General features: G+C 34.3%; 1 protein-coding gene across 1 annotated transcript; it reads right to left on the reverse strand.

The window, feature by feature from the left end:
- Positions 1–10,140: 10,140 nt before the first annotated feature.
- On the reverse strand, positions 10,141–11,003 carry LOC131858637 (major strawberry allergen Fra a 1.07-like). Its single transcript, XM_059211930.1, has 2 exons — positions 10,757–11,003; positions 10,141–10,589 (listed from the first exon to the last, which is right to left on the reverse strand). The coding sequence occupies exons 1-2, from the start codon at positions 10,935–10,937 to the stop codon at positions 10,282–10,284; spliced, it is 489 nt and encodes a 162-aa protein (XP_059067913.1). The 5' UTR covers positions 10,938–11,003; the 3' UTR covers positions 10,141–10,281.
- Positions 11,004–11,213: the final 210 nt, after the last annotated feature.

Consider the following 11,213-nt stretch of genomic DNA (forward strand, 5'->3'; position numbering starts at 1 on the left):
CACAGCCTTCCTTCATTTTCAGTTTGTACAAGCACTTCATAATAAACACTTTATTTGCAGTTGATGCCATTTCATACATGGCTGAGAGTCTATCCCATACATCTTTTGTTGTTGCATCGCCCATGACATTGAAGAGAACATTATTGGACATTGAGAGAAAAATTGTCGCTCTCGCCTTCTTGTCCAATTTTTCCCAATCTTCATCAGCCATCCCAGATGGTTTCCTTGCTTTCCCTTGAAGCGCAAGTGAAAGGTCTTGCTTTATCAGCAAAGACTCCATCTACACTTACCATAACCTGAAGCTCTGACCGGAGAACTTCTCTATCTTTGATTCTACCACGATTCTAGAAATTCAAACACCAAAATCTAAACAACAATCTAACCTCGCTCTGATACCAATTGTTAGGATGAAAAATCAAATTGAAAATAGAAGATAAACAAAATTAACAACACACAACACAAACAAAGAGACACATAGATTTATCGTGGTTCGGCAATTACCTACATGCACACTAGAAGAAGGGGAATCACTCTATTATTCACCAATCTAGTTTACATATACACAGCTGCAATCAGCTCCAGAAATTAACCTTCAAAAATGAATTACAATTAGCTCTTAAAGAGCTTGCAAAGAGAATGTGAATAGCCAAGAGTTTTGCCGGCAAACAAGGAAGGAGTCTGTTGGACTTCAACTTCCAACAATTTATAGAGTGAATAGCAAGAGCACTATTACTAATCTTTCTTGTGAACTGATTTTGATTTTTTAGTCAAAGTAACGTGCCCTTTCTCATTGACTGACTTTCAAAGTAGGTACATAAAACAAAAGATTTGCCACAAAAAAAACCAGTTAAAATTACCAAAGCATTTGGACTTTACTAGGTACCTACTGACTCACTTTATCACATTGAGCAGATCCTTATAACACGTTTTGAATGTTTTACTATTGTTCTAGAAGCTTCCTCGCTCCACTCTCATTAGAATTCATACGATGTTGTAGCTGGACAATGAATATCTTCAAATGTGCGTAGGCAAGAAAATGAATATTATCTATGAGCATGGCAATTTCTTTCCATTTGCATTTCAATTATTTATAATAAGTAATTTAAATTTAAATAATAATAATATCTATTAAAGAAAATTTAAAATAAAATGTATAGACCATGTCTAATCTTTAATATATCAATGGTTATTACTAACTTTTCCATTTTTAAAATGATACAATAGATGAGTAGATATCAATTAATATGATGAGTTCGAGAAGTTAGATGTATTATTTTACACACTAATGAATTTAATTAATTAATTTATCTTTTACATTCATTTGAGAATCCGAAGATACTCAATCCCTAGTTATAATGAAAATGTTGATATGTATGCCACCTTGTTTGACCATAGACAAGTAAAATTACGATCTTTGAAGCACCTCTACATTTGGATAGTTTGTCAAGATATGGATGGTAGAGATCATGTCTTAGATTGGAGTCTAGCATTTTATTGTATGTGGGAAAGGATAAGTAGTATTCAAATATGGAGTATATGATTAGATCAAGTGAATGTAAGTGATAATAGCTTTATTATAATTGGGAAATGAGATGTAATAAAGTTGAGGCCCGAAGAGAATGTAATTGGATGAAGGCGATCAAATCATGAAATGAAGGGTTGAGATAAACTTGTCTCGCATGGAGAGAGGACATTTACACATGTCTGGGTCCTTCATAGGAGGATAATCAATATTGAACTTGAATTGAGTGTGGAGATGTGAAAGATTTTTTTTTGGCATTTTAGTGTTGAGGTAGAAATGATTTATTTAATTCTTAAAATGAGGAGATGAACGCACCTTACCCTAATTAATTAGATAGAATAAATCATCTAATTACTTAGTGATGAAGGAATGTTAATGTAAACATTTAAACATGATTTAATTAACTAATTATGATGGGGAGCTATCTCAATTAATTAAACAACTATGATTTTCCTAATTAATATGTGAGGAAAGATGGTCAAAAGAATTAAATATTGTTTTTCGTTAGCTAATGAATATCTGGTAAAGGATTATGATGTGAATTGATGAAATTGTGAGAAATGTTAGGTTGAAATGTGCAAGGGAATTTTATCTATCTAAAAAATTATGAACCTCTTTAAATATATATAATTCAATGTATATAAATGATTCAACTTGTGCTTACAACATGAGAATACAATACCATGCAACTCCATATCTTATACCAAGTGAATGCCACAATACAAGATCAATTAAACATTTTCACTAGGGAAAAGTTAACATGGATAATACAAATAGTGATTTACATCCTTTACATGTAATGGGTAATTTTAGAAAGATGGGTGACTAAAAGGTTACCATGCCATTTCTTTGTACCCTAATAAACATAACACAAGTGCATAATCATTTGAGTGAATTATAACATGAGTGAGTTATAACCTAAGTGTGCTCCAAAACACTCACTTTATGTTTGCTTCAAATGAAAATAGGACTTAAGGATGAGTTCATTTGAACTTTGCCTCTCAACAAGAAAATGTGATCTTGCAAACATTTCAAGACACACTCGCATTGTGGGATAGATTTTTTATTACCATTTACATGCCAAATAATTGGCAAGTTGTTGTCATAATGCGATAATAAAATTAATTACATTGGTTTTAAGCTTATCTTTCTAATGAAACATGTAATGCTGCTCCCTTTTAAAACTATTGAACATAAACTGGAAGATATCAAATAGTTTTTATACAATCTTATTTTAGGATCATCTTATGGACTTACTCCTCCAGATTTTATAAGGTATTTACTTCTTTACAAAATACGTTACAAATTAAATCTCAATGTGTTATAAAATTTGTGCCAAATTTAAATTAATTCTAGGCTTACATCTTCTATTTTTTTTTCTTTCTTCTTTGCAAAAGTCATCTCATTAAAAATAATCTAAAATTGATGATGCAAGAAGTACTTTGTTCTTTTTTGTTTAAAACCATACATATTCAAATGCATTATCTTTATTTTTCTTATTAGCACTGACCAAGAATTACTATTTATTTTTAAATACCAAATACATATTATGTTTGCAAGGGACATTGCATAGGTTATCAGGTGTTGTCATTGATGGCAACCCAAGTCTATGATCCCATTCGCATTACTTCATTTGATCATACTGGAAGTTTTATTGGTAATTTGCTTAAGTTCGGCAAACCTGGGACAAAGCATCTGACAGTGTTCAGTATTTATGTCGGGATTTCGTTTCAGGTTACCATTTTATGTTGTGGATATGAAGGAAGGTAGATGGATGTCTGGAACATATTATTATAGAGTTTTGGTCTTTGGTGGTGATTGGTGTGCATGATGCAAGCCTCTGAGTATCGGGTTGGTGTGCATGATGCAATTTCACATGTGCGGGATAGATATCTATGCTTCAAATTCATAGATGAACAATGTAATAGAGCAGTGAGAGATGAAGTGTAAGAAATCAGTGTATTGTGCTTAAATGAAAATCTACTTGGGCATTTGTAGATGTTGTTCTTGAGTTTGGACATTTCAGTTATCTTTTGTTAATGATTTTTTAGGCAATGAGCCTCCTTTTGAGCAGTGAGCTCTAAGAAGTGTGCCTAAATGCATGTGCATTGCCATTGTAAAACCTTTATTTGAGTATACTCATTTTGTGGGTTTGTCTCTACCGTGGTTTTTCCCTTAACAGGGTTTCCACATATAAAATCCTTGTGCTATGGTGTTGTGTTTGTTTATTTTATGTTCTTGCATGTTTATTTTGATTAAATGCATTAAATGGCTAAAGGAACAAATTAATAATATCAAAGTTTGCATAACACTGATTCACCCAACACCCCCCATGTTCCTTCATTCCAACATATTCTAGATATAAATATAGTAGTAGAGGGTGCATAACCTCAATTTGATCATATTAGTGTTCTTGTAAAAAAAATTGCAAATCAAAGAATGCATCCATCCTACCAAATTTTCATTGTGCTTCAAATTAATTATCCCATGTATTATTTACTTTATAGATTCATTTTATTTCGTAAAAAAAAATCATATAATAATTTAAATTTATAAGTATGTTTAGTTACTCCTTAGGGATGCTCATGCCCAGGTAGAAGTTAATGGGTTGATCTCGTAGCCCTTCAAGCTTAGTAGATCTATTCGGCAAGGGTGCCCTCTATCCCCTGCTCTCTTTGTAAATATTGGTTTCAGATGACACTCTATGATCCATCATCAGGATGTATGAGAGTGGCAAGATATGTAAAAAAAAATAATCATGACAATCTCATACATCTGGTGATGGATCACAGACTGTGATCCGAAATATTGATGCAAACAACAAAGACACAATCAAACTTTAGAAAACAGCATGATAATTAACTAATGGATTGTAGAAATTTGATTAAAATAATTGTGAATCTTGAGTGTTTATCAATAGGCCATAGATCTAGCGGTCCATACCCGGTGTTCTTTTTTCCTCTCTAGAAGGAAACCTATATTATAAGGGCATTGTATTACAACTATTTAGTGTGATGTATAATTAGGGTGTGATAGCTGTTGATTTAGCTCAGGATCTCAATTGATGATACTCCTGTGAGAAGCTTGTTTTGTAATTATATTGTAATCTATTGTCGATACTTTAATAATATATTGGGTGACTTTCGGGGTGTGAGGTTTTTATCTCTAAAGACCTTTCCCGACGTAAATCATTTTGTTGTATGCATGCTGTGCTCACTTCTGTTAAGTTTCTATAATTATCTAAAGATCTGTAAAAACAAATTATACATTACCCTCCTCTCAAAGTTAATTTCATGTTTCTATTCTTTCTTTGCAAACAAATAATCCATCACAGGTCACCAAAACTACAGTATACTTGTTGTTGACCATCATGAATTTTTTTTTAAAGTTTAATTTTGTTTTTAAATCCTCGAGATTTTGATCCCTTGGTTGATTGACTACAACATTTTATCTAAGACCTTTTGAATTCTTATCACAAATTTTGTTAGCTTGTTAGCGTCTCCCTATCGAACTACTCATCATTCAATGGTATCTCAAATGAGATGGGATTAAATAATTAGCCAACAAACTATTCTATGTGGGGAGCCCCCACAGAATTTGTCTCGTGCCATAATTGTTTCTCATCAATAGATTACATTTTTTTGTACGATTTTAAACCATGGGAAAGGAAAATTCATAGTCACCTTATCCGTATAACCATCATCGCTGTCATTTTTCAGTGTATGAGGGCATGACCACTTTCATTGGAGTCTTTAAAATGGGGTGTCGTGGTGGTGCAGTAAGTGATCTTTGGTCATGCCATGAATTATGTAATTATTTGATGTAGAACAAATAAAATCCGGTTTGTTTGATGGACTCAGAAGAACGAAGCTGTAGGAGAGGTTTCGGTGGCATATGCAGTAAGATCCCAGGAAGAAGATATCAGCGAACAAGAAATCAAATATTTTGTTACGATATAAGTGATCTACTATAAGAGGTTATAAACATTTATTTTGTGGATTCCATCCCCAAATCTCCCTCTGGTAAGATCTTGAGGTAGGACCTAAGAGCCAGAATAGCAATAGCCTAATCTATCCATACACTTTTTCTTCAGAAAAAAATCATACACAATATACGGTGTATAGCCAAATCTACTCGCATCACACATAAATTCATGTAGTTTATTAAACTATTTAATGTTGGTATTTTTTTGTTTAATATTTTTTAGGAGCAAATCTGAACCATGCCCAGTTTGGAATTTTCCATTACTTTGAAGATTGTAACTGCTTTTGTGGGCAGTCTGCTAGCACATATGGATATGCCACTTTCTACTCATACATGGTAGAATCCCCTCGATCCCAAAGGGATTTAAAATATTTTTTGATTTGTTGAAGGACAACCGAGCTTATATTCATAGAAATAATAGAGTCTCAATTCTATAAGAATATAAACATCTTTTATACATATTTTATATTTTCATATAATACAGAGAGCTAGATTGAGGCAGTAGACATTCAATTTTTGGGATAAAATATTCAAATTCTTTTGCATCCTTCGCAATGATTTGTCAAAACATAAAAGAGCACATAAGCTTTCCAATTTAGACCCCTTCCTTTATAAATTTGCACTATCCATCTTGATCCCTAGGTTTGATCGAGAGGGTGGGAATGTAGCCCTTGTAGTCTAACCAAAGTGGACCAAAGATACTGCCAATAAGTTATGCAATCAATATCAAGCAGAAGGCATGGAGATCCAAATGCCAAATGTTGAGCTTTAGGGCAACATTCCACTTATGGCTTATCATCGTAATAGACCAAGAAAATCACCTTGGAATTTGAGGTAAAAAGATTAATATGACTCTTGAAGAAAACAAGAAAATTTGAAGAGACAAAAAGAAAAAGAAAATTATAGAGTTGTGGAATAAACTCAAGTCAATAAAAGGCTCACAAAATCAATTTACTCGGCCTAATTGATGTAGAGTAAGCTCCAAGAAAAAGATTAGTGAATAACACAAATACATGAAGATGAAAAGAAAACAGTCGTGTGTCTAGAATAGTACCAATGATTAGAGATATCTATGTATCCTATTAGAATAGGATAACTTTAAGTATAGTCAAGCGTAGACTACCTATAAAGTTCATATTATTTGTCTATATGCTTAATACTAAGGTAAAACTGAGACTGACCAAAGTTTGTTGATGCTTTTGTGAAAAGTCTCCTCAATTTAGGCCTTGGTTGAGAAATTCTATAATGAATTAGATGATAGCCTTCTTTTTATAGAATTTTGTAAAAAAATATCTTCATTTGTCAATTTGAGCCTTCTCCCTACTGTGTCACTGGTTGATGAATATTACGTCTCATTTAAGGTAGGCCATAGTTTTGATGAGCAAGAAAAGTAAAAAGGGACCAGCTTTATGGTGTAGATGTGGCATTATTTCACATATCCTCACCATTGTTAGTCTAATAGATTCTCCCTATTGCACAATTATTCATCCTTGCCAGCTCAAAGTAGTTGTGCCCAAAATTATTATTTTCATTAAAAATATCGTGATCATTGATCTGATAAGAAAAGGTAAATTGATCTCATAAGAAAAGATAAATTTTGTTAGTTTGACGACTCTATTTTATTAGCCAAGAGATTACATATCAGAGGTCACGAAGGGCCTTCATGAAGTTCAATGGTTTAACACTCACAAAATATAACAGATTTTACAATTTTCCTCTTGTATTATTGGCGGTAAAATATATATATATATAAAATTAGACATCATACTCTCAAGAGAAAATCAACATCGTATAACTCTCACATGATTTTTTTATAGTTCAAATAATTAAATTTTTTATGATGTGCATATATTCAAGTAGTGAAAGATAAAGATAAGATAATTTAGAAGGCGCTGAAAGAGGGGATGGAATATAACTAACAAAATCCTTTGTGTAAATTCCTTACAAATAATGAATATTTAAGAAAATCGCAGTCCATCTTTTGTAATTTATTATTCATGTATTAATAAAGAGAAATGAACATTTTATGTTTTTTTATCAAGGGTCAACCAGGTTTTGAGGGGACCTGAAACCCCTTACAATGGGTTTTGAAGGGACCCGGAAGCTTCTTGAATCAGCAGGTATCCGAAACCCCAAGACATAACACTTCAAAAATACAATAAAGATTAACAACAACCAACCATCAGCTAAATAACCTCAATTGGGCATCAAAGATTTGGCTTGAACAACCTCAAGGTCTAGAAGTCAATAAATAGGAGACTCCTAGAGGAACGAAGACCTGGAACTTGCGTTTTGACAAGGCTCCCATAACCTCAAGACCCAGTGCAATGAGAAGATAACATATACAAAACAACTAGGTGACTAGGTTTTGAAAAGGCTCCCATAACCTTTGAAGTAAGGGAAACACTTGCTCTTCCAAATAGCCAAACACATATAGAAAAGAAAGAACAAATGGTTCTGATAGGACCCCCAAACCATCACAAAGGGTTTTTTAATGGCACCCTGAACCATCAAACAATTAGAAGATCCCTCGAAAGTCCAAGATCTCCACCTACATAGGAGCAACTAAAACTGAGTAGGGAATCCAACCCTGTAGCACCTCTCAAAATCACCTGCATCCTACATCTCCACCTCTATAGGAGATAGCTTCACCTCAAAAAAAAAATAGTAGAAGAGAACCAAGGAAGCCAATAGAGATACATAACCCAGTCCAACCAAGAGTTCTCCACCTCAATAGGAGAAACAAAGATCGAAAGAAAGGGAGAGACAAAACATTCACCAGGAAGTGGCTCTAAAACACGATAGACAAGAAAACCATGGAGACCCACTTCCTTGAGCTTTGGGAAGCCTAAAAAGATAAAATCAAAAGGAACACCACCTCGATAGGATATCCACGAGTGAGTAGAAGAAGATCAAATCCCCTTACCCAATATCCAATAGTGAAAACGAGCCCAGAAGGCAACCAGGCCACAAACAAGCTAAAGAAAACAAGAAATATCTTCAGAAAAAAAATAATTAGAAACAAAGATTCTAGAACTTGGAGTCAAATTCACACAGCAAATACCAAAACCAAAGGAAGAAGCCCTCAATAGCCTGACTATAATCAGTACAAATCATCAAGCACCCAGACTAGTCATAGGAGCAGAAAAAGAGACCACACAGAAAAGGGCGAAGTCTCTTGCAACTTCGACATTCTCAGCCACAAGCATTCCAACATCTCTCTCGTCGCTCCCACCATTCACCAACCACCAACGCGTTGTCCAAAAAGAGGTACGGGGAGCACCTAAAACAGAGGACAAAATCCCCACGTACCATGCAACACCAAAACCAAGCACGAAAAAAATGCCTTAGGGCAAGCAGTCTGAGAAATGGCACCAACAAATCTACACGGAATAGGGAAAGCTCCCACAACTAGCACATGTAAAACACCCGTCCAGACAAAAATTGGCCACAAAAAAATCCCCCACATGGCATTGAAAGGATGCATAAAGAAAACAAAAGGGAGAGGCACCAGGAAACAACCCAACAACTAGGGCCATCTCCATCGTTCTCACCGTCTCCCTCTCCTTCCTCAGTAGCTTCTACAACACCGCCTCTGTTTGAAACCCTAGCGCCATCGTTGTTCTCCGTCTCCTTTTAACCCTTTTTTTTTTTTATATAATTTCAATATAAATGTTATGAATATTTTATGAAAAAAAATTATCTTGGTGAGATTAGCTTTGCGATTCAAATTTCACACTCGTAATATTTCTCATGTTGATGTAGGTATGTGGATGTGTATTGTAATGAATTCACAAATCAATTCTGACGTGTATATTAATAATAACGCATGCTCAAAGGTTGGGTAAAATATTATTATAGTGCGAATATAATGGTAACAAAAATTCTATGTACCAGAAACTATTCATGATTATGTGCTATAGAAAATAAATGTTTACATTTTGGCTATATTTTCTTTTACTTGCAGGAGCTATTGTCAAAGAGTGTATCAGAAAGATCTATAAAATGGAAAACAAAGGTTCAAAAACTTTTAGAGAGAAAGCCTTTGCGTAAATTACTTACAAATGAATGAAATATTTAACTACTTTGCATAATTTTTTCTTCATCTATCAATGAAGAGAACTGAACATTTTATCTTTGTGGAATTAGTTTTCCAAATCAAACATCACACTAGTGTTAAGATTTCTCATGTTTATGTAGGTATGTATGTTGAGGCAATTTTCAAATATAGATACAAAACATCAATGAACAATTAATACTTTTATACAATGATAACAAAAACTCTATGTTCAATTTTTCATCGAGAAGCAAATAAAATACAATCCCACAAGACAATCTGCATTTTAATAAAGAAGGACAATGCATCTCTACCGGAAAGAAGCTTCCATGAAAATAGCAGAGAAGAAATCACCATTCCATTCTATATCGAAAGGTAGTTAACCTCCATGATAGTGCTCGATTGACAGTTATTTCAAAATTGTAAAACCATAATTGAACACTTAAAAGAAAGCATCGACCTTTAGCTCATTATTACAGCAAAAACACAAAGTTTTTTGTCTAATCAATTGCGAGGAGGCTGAAATTGGAAACCCAAAATCTAAGCCAACATAGTTAGACCCAGCTAACAGGCCTAGGACATGCATCTTCCTATTGAAGTATATCTAAGTGGCACTACTGCCATTGACAAATAGTGCAACCCTCCCTATTATCATCATCAGTATGAGATATTATTAAGTGACACTGACACTGCTGCCACTGAGATCTTGATACTCAATTTAGCAGTATAAATTGGGATTGGCGATAAGATATTCCTCCACCTGCTTGAACAAACCAGTGTTGTTGGCCTTGATCTCCTCAATTTTGGCTTCATCCTGGGTAATACCAGGTAGGCTATCGTAGTTGCAGGTAAATGTGGTAATGCATCCACCATTACCCCCTGGTTTAGGGGTGTATTTAATCTTGTGGCTTACTGACGCTACCTTTTCCCCCAACATTCCTCCTTCCACAAGGCTGTAACCATAAACCAGGTTGGCCTCGTCAACTAAGTCCACTTTCTCTTTCATATAGCTAAAATCCTTGTTGGCTGCAATAGCAATTACAATTTCATATCGTATTATTACTAACAATGTCTCTGGTTCTTATGATTCAAAACTTCATCGAAAAACAATATCTTCAGCTGTTAAATTGGGACGCACAATTTAAACATGATGCAAGTTTAGAATAGTGAAACCAATCCTAAATGTTACTTACCAGCAGTGAAATTAACATGTCGAATGGTACCAACTCCTCCATCACCTTGAACAAGTGTGATGCCCGATATGAGGCCTGGTGCTTGCTTTGGCAATAAGTTGTGGGTGTCCACAGTTGCTTTCCACAGCCTTTTTGCCTCCACTGGAGACTCTATTTCAATACTGAAACTTCCTGCCACCATCTTCTCTTCTCTTCTCTTTATCTCAAGATTTCTACAAAAACTCTTCTTCGAAATGCTTGCCTTCGTTCGTTTGGTGTGGTGTTGTGTATGAGAAGATGTATGTATGGTATTTATAGAGTGAATAGCAAGAGCTCTATTACTAATCTTTCTTGTGAACTGATTTTCATTTTTTACTCAAAGTAACGTGCCCTTTCTCATTGACTGACTTTCGAAGCAGGCACAGAAAACAAAAGATTCGCCACAAAAAAAAACCAGTTAAAATTACCAAAGCATTTG

Source organism: Cryptomeria japonica, chromosome 9, assembly GCF_030272615.1.
Source record: "Cryptomeria japonica chromosome 9, Sugi_1.0, whole genome shotgun sequence".
NCBI classification, from domain to species: Eukaryota; Viridiplantae; Streptophyta; class Pinopsida; order Cupressales; family Cupressaceae; genus Cryptomeria; species Cryptomeria japonica.